Source organism: Toxorhynchites rutilus, chromosome 2 (assembly GCF_029784135.1).
Source record: "Toxorhynchites rutilus septentrionalis strain SRP chromosome 2, ASM2978413v1, whole genome shotgun sequence".
Classification (NCBI taxonomy): Eukaryota; Metazoa; Arthropoda; class Insecta; order Diptera; family Culicidae; genus Toxorhynchites; species Toxorhynchites rutilus.
The window spans coordinates 221664285-221687735 of NC_073745.1; the positions used below are offsets into that span (position 1 = coordinate 221664285).

Below are 23451 nucleotides of genomic sequence, written 5' to 3' on the forward strand. Positions count from 1 at the left end.
CATTTTCTCTTGAAGTCCGCCTCCGATTTGACAACTTTTGGGTTCTTCCGGAGGGCCTACTTCATAATCGCCCAATATTTCTCTATTGGGCGAAGCTCCGGCGCGTTGGGCGGGTTCATTTCCTTTGGCACGAAGGTGACCCCGTTGGCTTGTAGGCACTCCTTAAGGTAAACCTGCCCGTTTACCGTGCCGGTCATCACAAAGGGGGTGCTCCGCTTTCCGCAAGAGCAGATCGCTTGCCACACCATGTACTTTTTGGCGGCAAACTTGGATAGTTTCTGCTTGCGAATCTCCTCCGGAACGCTGAATTTGTCCTCTGCGGAGAAGAACAACAGGCCCGGCAGCTGACGAAAGTCCGCTTTGACGTAGGTTTCGCCGTCCATTACCAGGCAATGCGGCTTCGTCAGCATTTCGGTGTACAGCTTCCGGGCTCGCGTCTTCCCCACCATGTTTTGCCTTTCGTCGCGGTTAGGAGCCTTCTGAACCTTGTATGTACGCAGGCCTTCCCGCTGCTTGGTCCGCTGGACGAATGAACTTGACAAATTCAGCTTATTGGCGACATCCCGGACCGAACTTCTCGGATCACGTCTAAACTGCTTAACTACGCGCTTGTGATCTTTTTCACTGACGGAGCATCCATTTTTGCCGTTCTTCACCTTCCGGTCGATGGTTAGGTTCTCGAAGTATCGTTTTAGTACTCTGCTGACCGTGGATTGGACGATTCCCAGCATCTTACCGATGTCCCGATGTGACAACTCCGGATTCTCGAAATGAGTGCACAGGATTATTTCACGACGCTCTTTTTCGTTCGACGACATTTTTCCAAATTTACGAAAAATTTACAGTGAAGCATGGCCAACGTGATCTATACACTCTTATCTGATTATAAGCGAAAGCTGAAGATATAATTCCTAAAAATTAAATTTCTACAGCGTTTTTTCCGTGATGCAATTTGATGTGACACACCCTTTAACACGTTTTTCCCGTTTTTATGAAATAAAGTTAACGTTAATAACTATCTTCCCAGCGAACGAATTCTGATGATTTGCATATCAATCAAATCGGAAACTCTCTATGATTTGTTTGATATGCTATAAATTCCCTAATCCCATAACGGTTCAAATTAATGAAAACTGGAATCATTCTCATTTTCCCATACATTTGTATCGGCGATTTGTGTGCTTCCCTTCCCGTACTGTCAATAACGAGCAACTGATACATTCTGCCCGTTTTCAACCTATTTGGTATGAATAAGCCATCCGCGATTTGATGCTACACCATCACCATTCTTCGTGAGGAAAACGACCGGCTGGGCGAGCTGTACGGCGAAAGATCGAAAGCCTTTCTCAAGGCAATGAGGGTGGAGGAGTAATACAGGAAAAGCAAAGTTTTCCAAAGGCATTTTTAAAGTATAGAGATAAATGAACTGCAAACATTTAAAGGCTCTATAATTCAAAACCGTCCATCTATATGATATCACACCACTTCTCGTTTGGTGGTTATCGAAGCAACATCGTTGCCGGAGAGCATCGAGCGGGAGAGGATTGTCTTTTTGACAGGTAAAGCAGGAGTATGGAATAGAGTTTCTTTCCACAAGGGCCCTTCTAAGGGCTAGAGGCGAAAAACAAAAATAGAATGGAATGAAACCACGGTCGCGAGTACGGTAGCAAGCATAACACAACGAGGGGATATCATACATGCCTGATGCTGATTTCCCACACATTTTTTGCGCCTGTGCGGATATGATAGAGTATCCAAAATTTTGGAACATGGACATTAGTGTGCCAATGAATGTTTGGGAAAAAATCGACCCTAAACCCTAAAAAAATTTCGAGATGACACTAGATCTCGACGTTTTATGCAGTTTTAAGACATTTGGCATCAAAAAAAAAAATTGAATCCCCCGATTTCCTTCATTTTTCGATTTTCAAAAAACTCAAACTTTGACCGTTTTGCGCCACTCTCCCTTAAGTCCGATTGAGCTAATATTTGCCATAGAGTGTTTTTTCGAGGTGGTGAAAATTTTATGAGGTAACTTTTTGAAATTAGAGATGACCATTTTCATTGGCACCCTAAGGGACATACACTGCATTTATTCAGATACAATGTTTCTTTCATGGAATTATGCTTTCAAATCCCTATAGGAAAACCATGTTGTTGCATGTTGTGGGGCTCGATCCAACCTCAAGCGAAATATAGGAGCAAATGTATTTATAGTTTGTGATCGATATATGAGTGAGAATGAGAAATTCTGCTACGAGTTGACAGCGCAGTGAGGACGGAACCAAATAAATGAAAAGCACTGATAGCTTTCGACGATTCTCTTCATCAGTTATCTGGTGTAAAGGGTGTGTCACATCAAATTGCATCACGGAAAAAACGCTGTAGAAATTTAATTTTTAGGAATTATATCTTCAGCTTTCGCTTATAATCAGATAAGAGTGTATAGATCACGTTGGTCATGCTTCACTGTAAATTTTTCGTAAATTTGGAAAAATGTCGTCGAACGAAAAAGAGCGTCGTGAATTAATCCTGCGCACTCATTTCGAGAATCCGGAGTTGTCAAATCGGGACATCGGTAAGATGCTGGAAATCGTCCAATCCACGGTCAGCTGAGTACTAAAACGATACTTCGAGAACCTAACCATCGACCGGAAGGTGAAGAACGGCAAAAATGGATGCACCGTCAGTGAAAAAGATCACAAGCGCGTAGTTAAGCAGTTTAGACGTGATCCGAGAAGTTCGGTCCGGGATGACGCCAATAAGCTGAATTTGTCAAGTTCATTCTTCCAGCGGACCAAGCAGCGGGAGGGCCTGCGTACATACAAGGTTCAGAAGGCTCCTAACCGCGACGAAAGGCAAAACATGGTGGGGAAGACGCGAGCCCGGAAGCTGTACACCGAAATGCTGACAAAGCCGCATTGCCTGGTAATGGACGACGAAACCTACGTCAAAGCGGACTTTCGTCAGCTGCCGGGCCTGTTGTTCTTCTCCGCAGAGGACAAATTCAGCGTTCCGGAGGAGATTCGCAAGCAGAAACCACCAAGTTTGCCAAAAAGTACATGGTGTGGCAAGCGATCTGCTCTTGCGGAAAGCGGAGCGCCCCCTTCGTGATGACCGGCACGGTAAACGGGCAGGTTTACCTTAAGGAGTGCCTACAGAAGCGCTTACTACCACTATTGAAGCAGCACGAGGGCCCGACCATCTTCTGGCCGGATCTTGCTTCGTGCCACTATTCAAAGGACGTGTTGGAGTGGTACGAAGCCAACGGGGTCACCTTAGTGCCAAAGGAAATGAACCCGCCCAACGCGCCGGAGCTTCGCCCAATAGAGAAATATTGGGCGATTATGAAGCAGGCCCTCCGGAAGAACCCAAAAGTTGTCAAATCGGAGGCGGACTTCAAGAGAAAATGGATTTCTGTTCAAAAAAACTACAACCTGACGTTATACAGAACCTTATGGACGGGATAAAGAGGAAGGTGCGAGCATACGGGCTTGGGCTCGAAGTATGAATAAAAAGAAAATGCCAAAAGTTGTTTAATAGTTTTTATTTTACTGTCTAAAATTTTCAAAAGGATCGGTCTACTGGGCGAATTTCTACAGCGTTTTTTCCGTGATGCAATTTGATGTGACACACCCTTTAGAAGAACCCCAAGATGCTGACATATACATGATACACGGTTCAAGTTTAACATTCGTTGTACGGGCAATGAGTGAGGAGAGAGGAACTACTGCTACTATCAGTATTTAATATGTTCTATATTCAATATGTCTATATATGAGGTTGGGGAAAAAGTTATCCATTATTTTTAGGTGAAATTCAAAGCTATTTTAAATATGCTTCGGATTGTCCGATTCAGGTCAAATATGCACCGTTTTGTTGTAAAATTTGATGCCATTCTGGAGGTAGATGCATAATGTCTCTATCATAGAAGTCTTGTTCCTTAATGGCGAAATACTTTAGTAATAGATTTTTACAACCTTCTCTTGAACCCAATTTCTTATCACTCTGGGAATTTTACGATATGTGAAAAAGGTGGTAATCACTTGGTGCCAGATCCCGACTATACGGTAGATAAAAAAAATTTAAAAACAGGAAGTGGGTTATATCTATGGTATAACTGCAATGCTGACGTAGGACTATCGTTGATTCAGTCATCATTTGTTTGAAGTTGAATGAACGTCCAAATGAATATTTGAGGCACTTCGAAAACGAGAGCTTTTTCGCTTGCATGTTATTTTCAATGCCAAGAGGAACTGTCAGATTATTTTGCAGCAGCGATATCTTTCCGGATGCTTCTCGAAGTCCACCACCAGTGGTTAATGCTAATTCGATAACCACCTGTTAATTGCACATGATTGAAAAACCACAAAATCAATTGTATTTGGTCGCAGTATTATATGGATAGAAAACGTTAAAATAAACTATTTCGCTTGAATGTAATTTTCAATTCCCAAGGGATCTGGCAGATTATTTTTCAGCAACGATAATATCTTTCCGGAATCTTCTCGATGCTGGATGGCAACCAAACAAAAATAGTTCCGCGCGTGTATGTGTGTGTGGTGGCTGCTCCGATGTCTCAAGCGGAACCGTTTTTCGGTGCTGATACTCTCTTGGTCACCTTCTCTTCTCCTCCTGCCTCCTGCCTCCTGGCTTTTCTGCCCACCCTCACAGTTCCAAACAAACTGCATGTCTTTCAGGTCAGGTCAGGCTAGGTAATGAATCCCTCGATCCCTTGATTCCTCGCCGAAAAAGAATAATTTTCAGAAGCTTTCCTGTCAATTGAAAAATCACAAAACCAAATGTATTTGGTTGCATTGTTATATGTATAGAAAACATTAGAATATACTGTTTCTCATCAATGTATTTTTAAATTCCCAGGGGAACTGACAGAGTATTTTTCAGCAACGATTAGTTCTTTCCCGATTTTCCTCGATACTCGAAGCCCACCAGTGGTTAATGCTAACTCGATAACCACCTGTTAATAGCACTTAATTGAAAAATATTTGGTCGCAGTGTTACATGGATAGAAAACATTAAAATGAACTCTTTCGCATGAATGTATTTTTCAGTTCTCAGGGGAACTGGCAGATTATTTTTCAACAACGATTGCATCTTTCCTGAAATTTCTCGATGCTGAATGGCATCCAAACGAAAATAGTTCCGCGCGTGTATGTGTGTGTGTGTGTGTTGGCTGCTCCGATGTTTCAAGCGGAACCGTTTGTGGCATCACTCTCCTCCTGATGGATTCCCTTTCGGCCTAAGGTGCACAAACAGGCTCTTGGTGACACCGTTCATCCGCGCTTTCATGATAAACGAAGAGCTTCACCACAACAGCGACAACATGCTCCAATCACTTTTCAATTATAACTGAGTGAATTTCCGAGTGGCGCTCGCTTATATACCGATTGGTGATATCAATAGCCTGTTTTGAAAGCAATTTTAAGACTATTGAAACAAGTTTTTGGATCAAAAAGTAACAAGTATATAACGCGTAGACATTTTATCTTTCAAATGAAGTGTTCATCATACCATTTCGTTCAGCTGTTTAGGAGCTATTAACGCTCAAAATCTCGGTCTCCGGCGTAACGCTTTCGTTTTCGAAACTTTGATTTTACACCCCGGTATAGAAATGAAAGACGTAGTCCTACGTCAAAAAAAATTAAATAACTGGCCTAGAAGACCTTGAGAGGAGGATGAGGAAAGAATTCAAAGAGGCCGGAATGCACCATCCTTAATCGGCACTGGAGAAAGTGTCACTACCACGCAAAGAAGGGGGACTCGGAATAGTCGACATATTTGCACTGTGTGTTGCCCAGGTACGACAACTGCGCAAGTATTTCGCAGAACGCGCCAACCAAAACACGCAACAACGGGCTGTCTGCGCCGTTGACAGAGGATACAGCGCTGTGCATTTGGCGCAAGCGGAGTACCAACTCAACTGCAGACAGTGGAGGAGAAGATGGCAGCTTAGAAGCATCAATACGTTGGTGACATTTGCCGGATGTGCCATCAACCAGGTGAAAACATAGAGCACATTATGGGAGGCTGTCCCCTTTTTGGCCAACGTAGCCTACACCGAACGCCACAACAAGGTGGCCCGCATTGTCCATCAACAACTGGTGCTGTACCAAACTACCGGTAACTGCCTGCACCTGTCCTGGAAAATGACCGTTTCGAGCTGTACTGGGATCGCACTGTTCTGACCGACCTGTCGATCTACCACAACCGCCCAGATATTATGGTTTACGACAAGAGCGACCGTAAAGTTACCATCATCGATGTCGCTATTCCACTGAACCATAATCTGGAGGAGACCCAGGTTCGCAAAATTTGCAAGTACCGACCATTGGCCGTGGAACTCAAAGAACTGTGGGGGCTAAAAAGGTCCCAAGTATCGTTCCAGTCGTTCTCTCTAGAACTGGAATCGTCCCGAATACTCTTCTGGAAGCGTTAAAGGTGTTAAACATGGAGAAGGAATTGGCCGGTATCCAAAGGTCGGTCATCCTTAGCACTTGCGCGAGCCTAGTCCCCCTTTGGCATTCAGTAGCCCGGGGGCATGTGAATATTCTGGCTAGGTTCGCCTAGTTAAGAAGAGAGATAAGTCTGCTAAAAATGAATTCAATTGCACGTATTCTACAGTATCGGTACCATAAACTCCATTCCTAATTTCAACGGCCTGGCTTGCATTTTCGCCTTTATAAAATGAAAAATGTAAAGTGTACCGAATTTTCTTTTTTTTTTTTGTTTATCCCTTTTGTTTATTTTAGGCTCATTAGCATTTTAGCTGTAACAGAGACGAATTTTAATCGTGTACATGTCACATGTTTTATCATTTCTATAATTAGCACATTACACAGTTGCCATTTTTCGGCGTTAGAGTATTCCCTTCTATATCATTTGGTACACATTTACACAGTAGCCATTTGGGCGTAAGATTTTTCCTTCTGTTCTTCCATTATTCAGTTAGACCGGACAGCGGAGACAGTTAAATTGATCATTGTATTGTATTTATAGAACAGCAGTCCGATGTGTCTTGCAGAGCAGAGCAGTTGTATGGATGAATCGATCTTATTTCGACCGTGGATCGATCTCCATCGCTGATGATTGTTGCGTGGACGTAGTTATTCTGTTACAACACAAAGATGGTCAATGAGGGCGCTGAGTTTTGAACTCACGATCGATCGCTTACTAAGCGAACGCGCAACCAATGTGGCTTCGGAGACCCCCCAATTTTCTTTTTGTTGACCTCTATTGTTAACACCCTGTAACTTACAACTGAATGGAACAACCAAAAACAGAAAAAGAAGGTTTTCTAATGTAACCTTTACAACGAGACTAAACTTGAGATTGTATGATCGATATTACGCAAGATATTGATCATCAAAGCCAGTTACCGAGAAAATAATGAATGATTTTTTCCCCAACCTAATACGAGGGTCACTATTTATATTTCGGGAATTGGCAACACTGATGTCATGTGAGTCCATCTGACGGTTCCATCGTAAAGTTTGACATTTTTGACGATATAAGTACTCAGAACATGTTGTCATACGGACGCTATTTGTTTATTTTATATTTAGTTGAAAGTTTGGTCTCGGCAAAAAAATGGAACTGAATCGTGAACATTTTCGTGCGATGATTTTTTACGACTTTCGACGTGGATTATCACAACAAGAGTGCGTCAATCAACTTAATTTGACTTTTGGCGATGAAGCTCCATCAAAAACCACTGTGTATCGCTGGTATAGTGAATTCAATCGTGGTCGTAGTTCGCTGTCCGACGAGTTTCGTGAAGGTCGTCCAAAATCGACTGTAGTGCTAGAAAACATCGATGCTGTGCACGAAATGATTAAGCAAGATCGTCATGTAACCTATTGTGAGATTGAGGCATCCCTAAGCATTAGTTCCACCAGCATATATGCGATTTTACATGAACACTTAGTTGTACAAAAATTATGTTCACGTTGGATCCCACATAATTTGACAATCGCTCAAAAAAAAGGCTCGTGTCGATTGGAATAAATGCTTTGAAAATTGGTTTAAGCGCATGCAAAAGTGTATCGATCATCGTGGCGAGTACTTTGAAAAACAATAAAAATATATTCGCAGTTTAACTATTTGTTTTTGTTCCTATTCCCGAAATATAAATAGTGACCCTCCTGTAGCGATATCCATATTATTCTGTATCAGTTCACCAGGCTCGAAAGCAGTTTTGAATTGTTCGAATTCAAAATGAGAACTAAATAAATAAAAAGTTATATCAAAAATTTCGATCCATTATAAAATAATATCCGAAGTGTTAAACAAGTGGATTGCACAATAGAATTCCGTAGTTCTACGTCGAAAATGAGGTCGTGTCCTAGATACAATCCCTCACATTTTTCATTCGATCACCGAAAAATTCTTCTGACTCGAATCCAGACGCGACAGGAGTTTTAGGGTGCAATAAACGATTCTATGGTGGTTAGATACACCTCCCCCCGCTTTTAGGGGGTGCTGCCATACAAATGAAACACAAATTTCTGCATTACTCGATAATTAATAGAGCAAACGAAACCAAATTATGTATAAAGAGGTTTTAGGGTGCAAGCTGCCATACAAATGAAGAACAAATTTTTGCATTACTCGAAAACTAATCAAGAAAATAAAATGCGAAGGTTTTAGAGGACACAAAACGTTTCTATGGCGAATAGACACTCCTCCTGTCTCTCTGAGAGGGGAGAGGGGCTGCCATACAAATGCAGCATACATTTTCTCATAATATAAGAACTAATCAAGCAAACGCAACTAAATTTGGCACGTGGAAGTTTGATGGGGAAGAGACATTTATAAGGTGGTTCGACACTCCTCCCCCTTTCTAAGGGGGTTTCCCATACAAATGAAACACAAATTTCTGCATAACTCAAGAACTAATCAAACAAACGAACCCAAATTTGGCATGTGGAGGTTTTAGGATGCAATAAATGTTTCTGGTGGTTCGACACTCCTGCCCCTCTCTTAGGATGGGCTGTCATACGAATGAAAAGCAAATTTCCCTGCCCAACTCGTAAACTAATAAAGCAAATGGAGCAAAATTTGGCATGTGAAGATTTTAGGGAGCACGAAACGTTTCTATGGTGAATAGACACTCCTCCCTCCACTCTAGGGGGAGGAACATGTTATTTGCAAGAGGTTGACAAATCTTGATCGAGAATTGTGTCTGAAAATAATCTGATATTATAATGATGAATTTTGGTAGAAGTACTAGGAAGTTTGCCGGGTCTGCTAGTGAAAACATAAATAATTCCCTACAATTCATTGTTTGACTAAAATGTTGTAGGTCTGATAGATTTAGTGTGAGATTTTTTTTTAAATTTTGGGTTTTTTAAATTTTTTTTTTTCGAAAAATCGTACTTTAAAAACTATAAGATCTACAAAATGTTTTTTACAGAATGAATTGTATGGAATTATTCATGTTTTCATTAAAAAATATCAAGCAATTTTTTTTGAAAAAAAACACATTGAAAAAAAGTTGATGGGTCTGATCCTATGGGCACGGACGGGATCTTGACATAGGACTTATCATAATCTGGTATGCATGAGTATACCCTTTGAAACCTTTGAATCAGCATCCAGTTAAATTCTTTAATTACTTTTTTTGCATTACCAAACAACGTGCTCGATATCATGATATCCTGGACCAACATTACATAAATTATTAGTAGATAAAAACGTGAATTGAGCACGAATTGATTGGACAACATACAATACAACAACTGATAAATGCCTATTGCCGGCAAATGGAGAATAATGCATAATATCCCGAATGCTAAAACCCGAATGCAAGCATGAAGATTGCTTGTTGCGTCGGGGAGGAAAGCGAGTGGTTAGTGCAATCGAAAAAAACATACCCATTTTAATCGTCAAATTGTTTAACATTTTTACTATATTTTCTATTCGTGTTTCAGGAGAAAAATTGCTGGATAAATTTCCTAATGGTATATAATACATAATATGTCGCAATAACGATTTTTAATAATATGCGTTAGAAAACTCTTAATGAATCGTTACATTTTTCGTAGAGTGACCCCCCTGTATAGAAACCAAAGACATAGTCCTATGTCAAAAATATTTTGAAAATTAAAATTTATTTTTTTCGAAAACATTTTTTTAACATTTAACTGCCAACGGCCAGTCGAGTTGGCATGAAATTCGTCAAGGATGGGTTCATCAGAACGAGCGGACTATTCACGGTCCTTTACAAATTAGCCGCGGTTCCTTAATGAACCAGGATTCATTCAAACCATAGTTCATAAAACAACCACGGTTCTTAATTGAACCGCGGATCATGAATGAACCTCGGTTCTTAAATGAACACTTAAAATTAAACGGAGGTTCACTGCGACAAACACTAACAAGAAAAGAACGACTTTTCATCGCTTTAGAAAATTGAAGAGCTGTGTTATTTTCGCTTGAGTTCTGTTCGCTTGTTGGTGGTGATAGTTTTTATTGGTGTTTGTTTAGTCACCGTCATCGACAGGGGATCAGATAATTAAAATAAACATGAACCTACGAGCTATTTGGGAGTTCGGGGGTATGTTTATGTACATTTCGGTAGTTTTCTGTCAATTTCATTTTTAGTAAAATTTCATGAGAGAAAATGAGTTAGGAATTAAATAAGGTGGTTGTGTTTTGCCGGTCATTTTGAACCAAATCTTCGACCATCTGTGACAGTAATTGAACGTTCGCTGCGTGTTTCGTCAACAATTGAGGCTTTTCTAGGTTGTCAATCACAGAATTGCATTACTTATCGATTCACAGTGGACTTATCAACAGTATCGTCCCAATAAACAACCTGTAAACGCCGCTGAATCTCACTAGGATTCACTTTCTCAGTCTTCAAAAAATCGATAAAAGTGTGTTGTTAAATTCGCGTTGATATATCATCAGAAAACGACGCCGTACTTTTACTACTCAGAACAAACTGAATGAAAGTCAATCTGAGCAGGCGAGTAGGGAAAAATAGTACTCCACATGTCACCAGGCACGCTTCTGAAGTTTATTTAGATCGTCAAACATGTGTGCACTACTTATCAGCCTACCCACGTTGCCCAGAGAGTTATCTTCGGATCATCCACTTTGAAAATAAATGAGCGGACCTTACACGGTCATTATGATTGTCAATATGATGACATTTGAGAGCATAATGACAGCTGAACACAGCCGACGACGCAGAAATCCGGATTTTCTGATTTTCGAGCATCAATATCGTGACATTTCATATAAATGAATGATGTTGACGTTTTATCTCTCGGACTTCCACACTGAGTTGCCAGATTTACCAGATTTGAAAGCATGCCTGTGAATTTGCAGACATTTCGTTTTTGTTAGTATTTTAATACGATTACAATTGAATTTTATAAACTTAAGAAATTCTAGGAAACATAAATGTTATTTTTAATAGCAATATACGGTACTTTTCGCAATAGAAATCAAAACCTCAAAGTAAAATGACAATGTGATGTTGAGAGAGTGGATAAAACTTAACAGCGTTTTACGAGTTTTTTAATGTTCTGAATTCGGTTATTTTTAGCGCTAGCAAACGGGGCAACCATTTTAGTCTAAGTTGTGTGTTTCTTCACATTCCGTTATGAAATTTGGGGAATGGGAAGATGTAGGAAAATCACTAGCAGGAAAAAAACTGCCGTTAATTTAAGGTATAGGGTGAATATGATCTGTAAATTATATATGAGGGGCTCAAAAGGAAAGGGGTGTGAGTGACTTGATCGATTTTATTTTCATCAACTTTTTCTTTCGTGAATAACTCATCTGCTCGGAATGTGTTTGCAGTTAAGTTATAACCAAAGTGACCAGAGTCGATGAAGAGAAACTCGAACATGTCACTTACACCCCTTTCCTTCTGAGCCCCTCATATAATCTTATTCATAAAATAAAAACATTTGCTTGCAGACAATATTGCATATATTTTCGCAAACTAAAAAAACTGGCATCTCTGAAATTGAAAGGAACAGCCTGTATTTGTGAAGTGAGTATTATGATGTGTTTTTGAGTAGGAAAAATGAATTTTAAAGTGTAAATTATGAATTAAAATTAACTTTTCAGAACCGAATGAGTATCCTATGGGAACGTAAATCACTTTTCTTCTGCAAGTGGTTAGAAAATACTCTACGAAAATTGTGTTTGAAATTAATTTTATATTATAATAATAAGTTTTAGTAGGAATATCGATAAATTTAAAGGATAGAAATTAAGTTTGGGTTATGACTACGTGCTTCAAGTAATTTAATAATGCCAAGTAGAATTTTTCATTCAAATTATACCAATTTAAAATTGTCTTTGAGCCTTCTAATCTGATGGTAAATACTTTGGATCCCAAACTCGAATGTCGCCACTAGTCATCGCGGATATTTTCGTTGTCCGGGTTGATTGCGATATTGATCGTGTAAGGTGGCAACATATTGATTAAGGTTAGATCGAATTGAAAAGCCTGGCTGTCACGATTTTGAAGACTCATATTGTCAATAGTTTTGATCGTGTAAGGTGCCCATTACATCACACGCACATTTTTCTGATGCTTTCAATTGTTGCCAAATGTAGATGTAGAAAGTTTTCTTGATCATGAATGTGGATTAACGGTGGTGGAGCAAACAAATATTCACCTTTGACTGCAAAAAATACCGCCACGATAGCTACAACAGCATGAAGATGATGAGTACATCGCTAGCTTGTGTATTATTCTCGATAGGAAAAGAATAAGTCATGTGGCTACCAAATGTTTCTAAAAAGAGAGTTATTTGATTTACATTTGCATTACAACGTGTTAACGTTGACGAAAATGTACCAAATTGTCATTCAGCGATTCAATTTGTAATACTGTTTTACATCACGTCAAACATGTCATCATGACGCGACGTACAACGCGGTATTAATATTCCGGTTGAACTGGGTTGAGAACCGCACATCGCGTCGTGTTGAGATGTAATTTTGTGACAATGAAGTGGAATTCGTGATTTTTAAACGTACTTGAAATAAACTTACAGTGGAAGTAAGAGAAATAACAGTATGATGTAATCGAACTATAATTCACTATAAATCTTGGTAGACACATGATAGTCTGGTCTCATAAGCGGACCTTACACGGTCAAATTTATTGACAATATGATGACAGTTGAGAGCATAATGGCAGTTGAACATGGCCGACAACGCAGAAATCCGGATTTTCTGATTTTCGGGCATCAATATCGTGACATTTCATATGGATGCATGATGATGACGTTTTACCTCACGGACTTCCAGACTGAGTTGCCAGATTTGCAAGCGGACATTTAATGTTTGTTAGTCTTTTTTGCGATTGCAATTAAAATTTATAAACTTCTGAAATTGTAGGAATCATAAATGAAAGCTTTTGGTTACAGTAATGGAAAACTAATACAGTAATTTACATTTAATGCGACATGCCGAGGAACCACTCAGTGTCGCATTGGAGACGATTTGACCTGTAATTGGACATTGAAGATGAGAGTGGTACAGCGTCGACGTCTGGCGGCGAATTTCAATGTGGGGCCATAATTTGGGCCCGAACTCGATGTTTACAAAAATGTCTAACTAAACGTATCGCATACAGGTCTGTTCAATTAGAAAAATGTCGCATTAAATGTAATTACAGTACTTTTCGCGATACACATCAAAACCTCAAAGTAAACTGACAATGTGATGGTGAGAGAGTGAATGAATATGAACAACGTCTTAGGAATTTTTTAACATTGAACTCGGTCATTCTTTGCGCTAGCGAGCGGGGCACCCTCTTTAGTCTAAGTTGTGTGTTTCTTCACACTCCGCTATAAAACATGGAGAATGAGAAGATCTGGGAAAATCACAGGTGAAAAAACATCACGTGTTAATTCAAGTTACAGTTGAATCCCAATTATCCGCCGAATAGTGGGGTAAACTTACCGCGAATGATGAAAATCACGGATGACCGATTAAAGGACCAAAAAAGAAATGCAAACACGAAAAAAGAACGTTTCAACATAAAAACTATGTTTTATCAATACAGAAATCATTAAACTATCCATCTATAAAGTCGTGTATACCAGTGGCTAAATAACGTAAAAGCCATGACCACAACAAAAGATCATGGGCCTACCACTCACCAACAAATTCCGGAAAGGCCTTACTTATGGAACTTGCATTCGTGAATAATCCGCACGGCTGATCACCCGCTCGCGGATAATCGGGGTTCTACTGTCATAGTCTTATTTATGGAATAAAAACATTCGCTTGCAGATAATATAACTTGCATATATTTTCGCTAACTAAAATAATCTGGCATCTCTGAAACTGAAAGGAACAGTCTGTATTTGTGAAGCGAGTATTATGATGTGTTTTTGTAAAGGAAAAACGAGTTTTAAAGTGTAAATTATGAATGAAAATTAACATTTCCGAATCAAATCAGTATTCTATGTGAATGCAAAACACTTTTTTCTGCAAGTGGTGAGAAAATATTATGCAAAAATTGTGTCTGAAATTGACATTATATTATAATAATAAATTTTAGTAGGAATATCTGAAAATTCATAGAAAATAGGTTAGGTTAGGGTTAGGACTACGCGCTTCATCTAATTAAATAATACCAAGTAGATATTTTCATTCAAATGTTACCAATTGAAAATTGCCTTTTAGCCTTCTAATCTGATGGAGAATAGTTTGGATCCCAAACTCGAATGTCACCACTAGCCATCGCGGATACTTTCGTTGTCTCGGGTTGAGGGCGATATTGACCGTGTAAGGTGGTAAAATATTGATTGAGGTTAGATCGGATGTCGAAAGCCTAGCTGTCACGATATTGAAGACACTTATTGTCAATCAGTTTGATCGTGTAAGGTGCCCAATAGGAATATTGAAAAAATATGTTAGCTTTGAAAAATCAAAATTAAAAAACGGAATACACGTCTCTCTGGTTTTTGGACACGCTATGTAATAAAAACTTCAACTCTTGAAAAAAAAAGTATATTGGCGATCTAACGTACGAATCTACACCTAGGCGGCGCTGCGGTGAAAGTGATGATGGTTTTTAATTTTGCAATGTGAGCTTATGGAAGGATTGTAGTTCTTTCTATAAATTACAATATTATAATCAAAAACGATTATTTGATTGCGATGAGTTTGGAAGAAATTTAATTCTGCACAATTTCATATATACCATGTTATTTTCGTACCTCTCTCATTTGTGAAAACTATATAAATATTGACAATGGTTGAATCAAAAATGGAAATTCGAGAGCACAATCAAAAACACATGTGATCTAACGCAAAACGTAAACGATCGGTGAGACATCTGGATTTTGTTTTTGAACTAAGAAAATGATGATAATGTAACCTAAAACTCAAAAATAAATCGCGTATATTTTACTTCCGGGCTTTCCAAGATAGTTCTCACATGCAGGAGCCATGCATTTTTCAACTTGTTTTTGATTGTGCTCTCGTTTTCACTACTGAAAGAGGTAAGAAAATAACATGTTATACATATTGGCGATCTAACGTACAAATCTACACCTAGGCGGCGCTGCGGTGAAAGTGATGATGGTTTTAAATTTTGCCATGTGAGCTTATGGAAGGTTTGTAGTTCTTTCCATAAATTACAATGTTATAATCATGAAAGATTATTTGATTGCGATGAGTTTGTAAGAAATTTAATTCTGCGCAATTTTATATATAACATGTTATTTATTTTCCTCTTTCAGTAGTGGAAACTATAAAAATGTTGACAATGGTTGAATTAAAGAAGGAAATTCGAGAGCACAATCAAACACAAATAGAAAAATGCACGATTCCTGCATGTGAGAACTACCTTGGAAAGCCCGGGAGTAAAATATACGTGATTTGTTTTTGAGTTTTAGGTTACATTAGCATCATTTTCTTAGTTCAAAAACAAAATCCAGATGTCTCACCGATCGTTTACGTTTTGCGTTAGATCGCCAATAAAATTGCGCAGAATTAATTTTCATCCACAGTCATCGCAATCAAGTAATTTTGCGATCTAACTTCAAATCTACACCTAGGCGGCGCTGCGGTGTAAGTGATGATGGTTTGAAATTCTGCAATGGAAGTTTATGGAAGGTTTGTAGTTCTTTCCATAAATCACAATTGACGAATTTCCGCAAAGCTGAATCAGCTCATGCGACATCTACATTAGAGCTCAGAACCACAAAAGTGAGGGTGTATGTTTATTTTACGCACTGAAAAGCAAGATTCGGTGGTGATTATTTATTTTATTTCAATTTAGATTCAACACGCGATTTGACCAAAGTCATAGATAATTTTCGAAAATTTTATGTTTGACAATGCATACCGGTTATTGATACTATGGATAATTGCGATGAAATCGATATAATATCAAATTGGCTGATATCATTTATTATGTAGGGGCCGATACGAGAAGGATTTGCAGTATTTTAAGCACAAAACTCCCTATTCATCGTTTACTTAGTAGAAAAAAATTAAAGTTACAATACTTATAACAAGCCATTCCTCGTAATATACATAGCACATTGTAAAATGATGATTTTCTAACCTTTTCAGCGTAGAAAGAATACATGAAACCAGGAAATTTGAAGATAAATTCTGATTTTTCTAGAAAATTTTAACGAATTTCATACCAAAAAAAAAACAAAACATCCTCATTTTATTCGCTGCGCCATCTGGGTGTAAATCCAACGTAAATTCGTCAATTGGCGATCTAACGTACAAATCTACACCTAGGCGGCGCTGCGGTGAAAGTGATGATGGTTTTAAATTTTGTAATTTATGGAAAGAACTACAAACTCACATAAAATAAATAATCACCACCGAATCTTGATTTTCAGTGCGTAAAATAAACATACACCCTCACTTTTGTGGTTCTGAGCTCTAATGTAGATGTCGCATGAGCTGATTTAGCTTTGCGTAAATTCGTCAATAGCGCACAAACAGATTCCATGTGTTCTACAAGTTGGCTAATTGACTTCAATTTGATATATCATTCATCTGAATCAGTCCAGTAGCTCAAAAGTTATGAATTAAAAAAAAAGTTACTTTTAGAAAAAAAGGAAAAAGTTGATTTTTCGGACCAAAAAAAAATTCTAAAACACTATAAAATTTAAATGGGCCCCCTTATGAAAAAAATGAAAAATACTGGTTTAATATTTTGCGATAAGGAATTAAAAATTTTCACGAAAATCTGAGAACCACTATTGTGCGATTCACATAGCACGTTACGGAGAAGAACGTCTACGTTCCGTCAACGTCTCCACCAATTCACACATGCAGTCAATGCTTCCACCAGCACCGTCACGTCAAATGCCAAACGAATGATTTATTTAATTTTATTCATGGTGTCGCCACCTACAACAATTTTAAGTTGCAATGCTCTCTTTCAAATCAGCATGCCTAGAATCAGTTCTAAATTTTGAAAAATTCAATGAGAATCATTGAATTCAATTATTTAAATGCTTAAACCCCTTATGCAACAATAATAATAAATAGAATAATTCTTTCAACTAGTCGCGAATGATTTTCACTCCGAAATTTGGAGCTAAGAGATATGTTGGCATAAAAAGTACAGTAAGTTACTTATAAAGCGATATGCTGAGGCACCACTCAGTGTCGCATGGGAGTCGATTTTGACCAGTAATTGGACATTTGCGACTGGTGGCGACTTTCAATGTGGGGCCATAATTTGGGCTCCGAACTCAATGTTTACAAAAATGTCCAACTAGAGGTAAAAATATCTAATTAAACGTGTTGCATCACAGATCTGTTCAATTAGCTTAATGTCGATGTAGATGTAAATTACTTTACAGCCAAATCAAAACAAAAGCCGAGACACAAAGCCCAGACAAAAACCAAACGAGCCGTCCGTCTCCGTCAATTGGCGATCTAACGCAAAACGTAAACGATCGGTGAGACATCTGGATTTTGTTTTTGAACTAAGAAAATGATGCTAATGTAACCTAAAACTCAAAAACAAATCACGTATATTTTACTTCCGGGCTTTTCAAGGTAGTTCTCACATGCAGGAATCGTGCATTTTTCTATTTGTGTTTGATTGTGCTCTCGAATTTCCTTCTTTAATTCAACCAGTGTCAACATTTTTATAGTTTTCACTACTTTTTTTTTTTCTCTATTATAGTGATTTTCAGCACATTTCGGCTGGTTCGTCACTTTTACTTCCATTTTTGGAAGAATGTCGGGAGTGAGAATTGAACTCGTGATCTCTGCGTGAGAGGTATGGATGTTACCACAACGCCAGATCGCCTCCCTAGTTTTGACTACTGAAAAAGGTAAATAAATAACATGTTATATATAAAATTGCGCAGAATTAAATTTCTTACAAACTCATCGCAATCAAATAATCTTTTATGATTATAACATTGTAATTTATGGAAAGAACTACAAATCTTCCATAAGCTCACATGGCAAAATTTAAAACCATCATCACTTTCACCGCAGCGCCGCCTAGGTGTAGATTTGTACGTTAGATCGCCAATTATTCTTTTCTACAAACCCTGCCGGTCGTTTTCGTTGAACGTATACTGACGGGGCGTTACGTTGCTGGTGTATGTGAATATTTTCATGAGAATTGTATGGTAGAATCATTGACGTATCGTGACGTGACGGAACGTGAACGTGACGTGTATGTTGTATGTGAATCGCACTTATATCGGTTTGGCAGGAATAGCAAATATTTTTGCAGGTTTTGCAGGAATATAGATATAGGACAATACTTTTTTATATGTGCACAGCTGTCAAGTCTATATTTTCGTGTTTAGTTTTGAATCGTGAGTTTCGTTGAGGGTCGACATTATCGTTCATCGGAGCAATTGGTTTGAACAACCATGGATATACTACAATTGATTTATAAAAAATTAAGTTTGGCGCAAAAAAATGGCATCCAAGAGACCATGCGATTTAATACCGTTGGATTACTTGTGGCTATATAAAAACTCAGGTCCACGCTAAAAAGTCGCAGACGACTGATGCCTTAGCAAACAACATCTACCGCGCTATCTGCTTCCATTGCTGGAAAAAGTAATTGAAAGTTTGACTTTCCCGGTCGAACTTCTCAAATCATTATTATTCTTCGACTAAAGTCGGATATTTTCCATTTAAATCCATTCATCCTGGGTTTTATTCCAACTCAAAGCTCCCCTTGAGACACCCCGTAGAAATATACCCTATCTGTTATTTTTACCCAAAATCAGCTATTTATAAATCATATTGTATGTAAATTTATCTAGATAACTTGGTGAGGTAAGCCTTTTGCATCACTCAACGGGTAAACGCTTCGGTCGCAAGAGGTGTTTTCGAAATATTTTAAGTGAAAAAAGAACATATTTATTGAGTATATTACTGCTGTGAGGATAAATTAGTGGTTGCATACGCGTGTGCTTCCCTTGCGGACATTTGCGTTACGTCCTCGATTGAAACTACTGGATTTTGATCAAGTTTTAATTTTCACCGGCAAAATGGCGACAAAGGACATAAAATCATTTTTCTTCGAGTGGTGTCAGAAAAATGAATGTACACCGACTTTTGAAGTGCGCCCAACGGGTGAGTTTCGTTAGAGTGTATTTGCGAAAGCATTGCGATGAATTGACAAATTATCTTTTTTTAGGGCCCAAGAACCGGCAGCGTTTCCTTTGCGAGGTTCGTGTCCCATCGATAGCGTATGTGGGCGCAGGAAATTCGACCAACAAAAAAGACTCGGAGCGAAATGCCTCCCGAGATTTTGTGAACTATCTTGTTCGAGCGGGTAAAATCCCAGCCTCCGATGTGCCGAGTGAAGGTGGTAGCGATAGTGCTGCCGGTGCTGCTCCATCCGGAGGAGGTGCTCCCTCTCTGATGAACATAAACCCAGCCAATGTATTCCAGGGTGGCATGGGTCCCTCGGATCTTGGTCAAGCATATCGTCCGTATATACGAGATGCTAGTGAATATGTTCCGTCGAAAGAACAGTTGGCCGAGCAGGAAGCCAACATGGAGTCGGCAGAGTCACTGGACGTGAATGCTTCGATCCACGGAAACTGGACAATTGAGAACGCCAAGGCCAAGCTCAACCAGTGGCTGCAGATGAACAAGCTGAATCCAGACTACAAGTACACATCTGTAGGGCCGGATCATGCCAGGTAAGAAAGCACCAGATTCGCATTCCATTTAGAGAAGCATTTTCATTTCTCTTTATTTCTTTGTTTTCGAAGTCTGGAGAAATGAGTAGATCTGTTCTCTGTTGTCTCACTTGGCACTTTGAAAATTTTGTTATTTGTTTTAATGTTCTCGGGTGCAACATCCGAAAACATCATCACCATGAGTAAAACAAGATGAACGGGAAGTAATCAAATCAAATGCTCCATTGAAATCAAAATCATCGCAGCCGCTAGAATGCATCGTGAGGGATATTCTTGTTCGCTAGGATATTCCTGGATCGATGTAGGTACATGCGTAGACAATCGATAGTCATGAAATATTATGGAAGATATGATTTGATTGTTCCTTTTTCTCTCTTTCAATCGTCGATAGTTATTGTAATGAGATCAGGATGATGTTTTCGGTTGCTGCATTCGTGAGCTGAAGACGGTACAATCAAATTGGCAATGAATATTGAGCGGTAAGTTTTGGTAGGTTATGAAGGATAACTCCGTTCTGGGTAACTGCTTAAAATATTGGAGTTCTCATATATTTCACATTCATAACTCATGAAGTTTAACAGTGATTTTATTCTGGAATTTGAAAATAGAAGTAATACCTTAACCCTCAAATGCGCACAATGTTTATCTAATAAAACTTTTTTTTTCTAAATTCTCATTCCTCATTCCTTGTACTGTTTGGGTAATGAACCGACGTTCTCTCATAATAACGGAGCATCACAATTGGATTTAATCCTTAGTATGATCCTTCTAGAGTGTTAAGATTTAACCAAATTGAAGTACCTGTGTTATCCAACCATGATCTAATTTTTGCATCTCTTGATTTTAGTTTCATATCAGTTCCTAAGACTATCGAGTTTCGAGATTACAATATCATACAATTTGATTCATTGGTGGAGGCGTTCAGTTAAGTTTATTGAACCCCCTTTTATCAAATTGATGATTCTAATTTACAGTTGGATTTTTTCAACAATATTTTTGGGTATCTACATGATGCGTTTGATCCAATTCGTACTGTTTCTTGTCACAGAAGGCATAATCCTTGGTTTAATTCAAGCATATGTAGAGCTATGGTTAGTCGAGATTTACTATACAAGAAATGGAAAACCAGCAAAAACTTAAATGATCACCTTGCATTTAAAAGAATCCGTAATAGGGTAAATTGGCTAATTCGTAAAGCTAAACAAAATTATTTTGCTTCTCGGCTTACCGCGAATGTAGCGCCTGAGTAGCTGTGGAAGATATTAAAAACACTAGGAATTGGTCGATCACCATTTCAAACTTATAATATAACATATAATTTCTCTGCTGACGAAATCAACCGAAAATTCTGTACTAATTTTTCTCGAAATCATGTTCATACTAATGACTTCTCAAAATCGAACGAATGGAACAATGACGCATTTTACTTCGACAGAATTAATCAATATGACGTAATCAAAGCTTTACACTTCATAAGTTCTAACGCTCTCGGACTTGACATGTTACCAATGAGATTCATAAAAGCTATTTGTCCGCTTTTGGACGAACCTATAACTCACTTATTCAACACAACTGTAACAACAAGCGTTTTCCCGGATGCGTGGAATAAATCTAAAATTATACCCATTAACCCTTCTGTACTCGCGTGCAAAATCATGGGATACTCGCGCACGCCCAGCAAACATTAAATCGCATAACAAGCGTATATATAACATCATATGCCCTAAAATTTGGTTGGCATATAATGCGCCTAACTGGCATATGCATGCAAAAGTGGAGGCCATATACATACATTTTTTTTAAGTTTTAAAAAGTTGAAAGTTTTAAGTTTTTAAAGTTTTTTTTTGTTTATTTCAGTCTTTTTTTTACATATATCGCATTCATTGTGAACGAAAGTTATTCATTTAAACTTAACAAAAATTCCAACGCATTTACATCAACATTGCTGTTAATACTATTTACAAATTCAATGTAGGTTATTACTGTTTTCAAGAACTTTTTTCGTGTAGTATGTTCGGTATTAGGTAGTATTGGTCGCCTTGCATCCTCAAAAGATGGGTTTTGCCACCCGCCGAGTATCGTTTTTAATTTGTTTTGTGCAAAAGTCCACGCCGCTACTACACGTGGGCATTCGCTGTATTTGTGAGCAATCGTTTCTACCGCTGCATTACAGTACAGACAGTTGGATCCGTCTGTGCGTTGCATGATGTTCATCAGCCTTCTGTGTTCCACTTTTTCGTTAACAAATAGGTACAACAGGCTTCGTTGATTTGAGGATAGTCCTGTCGAAGAGATATTTTTCCATACTCTCCGCCAATTTGTTGACGGGTGATTCCGTTACACTCTGGGTAATTCGGTTTTCTGGATGTAAAATCGATAAATCAAACCACTGTTTGGGTTTTGAATAAGGGGGGGTGGGAAGAGGGGAATTTGTCCTATTATTTGTCTTAAACAGGAGAGGTCTGTAGGGTGAGGATTTGGTTGAATAAGGATTGAATTGTGATAGGGCATATGGTGGATTTCCCGTAGGTGCCGGTTGATAAGTAGCGCTCTACATTCCAATGCTGGCAACTGTAAATTCAGCCCACCGTTTTCCTTGCTACGCGCTAGTTGCTGCATCGGAACACGGGCTGCTATTCCTCTCCATAAGAATGACCCCATGGCGGACGTTATTTTCGCTATGTGGACACTGTTTGCAGCGATGTTTGAAGCCAGATACCACATTTTTGAAGCAATAAACGTATTCAGCAACGTCACCTTTTGTATGAGTGTGAGAGTGCGGAGTGAGTGCAACCAGATGTGTTGTGTTATTCTCGCGACATCTACGTCCCAATTTAGGTTCACCATCGCCCGCATTGAGTTGGTGAACATTATTCCCAAAATTTTAATCGTTGCTCCAGTCTGAAGCCAAGGCACATCTAGACAATTCATATCTATTACCCCAACATCAATCGCCGTTGTTTTATTCCTATTGAGCTTAGCACCAGCTACCGTTTCGAACCGGCCGAAGAGTTCATTTATGCGCTCGATTTTTCCTGTGGTGGTCGCGATCAGGCTGATATCATCTGCGTAAGCAACACATAGGTCACCGTCACAGATGCGCTTGAGTTGTGTGAGAAATGGATGAAGATAAAGCACGAACAAAATCATCGACATCGGGTCGCCTTGCCTCACCGATCTCCCGACAGAGAACTCTGGTGAGAGATGTCCGTTTATCAGTAATCGAGACTTAGATCGTTCAGAAATTCGTTGCAGAAGTCCGACGAAGCATTGGTTTAGACCG

At 38.8% G+C, this 23451-nt stretch overlaps 1 protein-coding gene across 2 annotated transcripts in view; it reads left to right on the forward strand.

Annotated features, from left to right (window-relative positions):
- Nucleotides 1-19285: 19285 nt before the first annotated feature.
- The window catches only part of LOC129765371 (dosage compensation regulator), a 31173-nt gene continuing 27007 nt past the window's right edge, over nucleotides 19286-23451 (forward strand). The window contains exons 1-2 of one of the 2 annotated variants that reach the window (XM_055765622.1): nucleotides 19286-19593; nucleotides 19658-20168. In XM_055765622.1, coding sequence (XP_055621597.1) covers nucleotides 19509-19593; nucleotides 19658-20168 — 596 coding nt within the window. In that variant the 5' untranslated portion in view covers nucleotides 19286-19508. Of the gene's footprint in view, nucleotides 19594-19657; nucleotides 20169-20559; nucleotides 20648-23451 lie in introns of those variants that run through there. The other variant, XM_055765623.1, reaches the window with a different exon arrangement.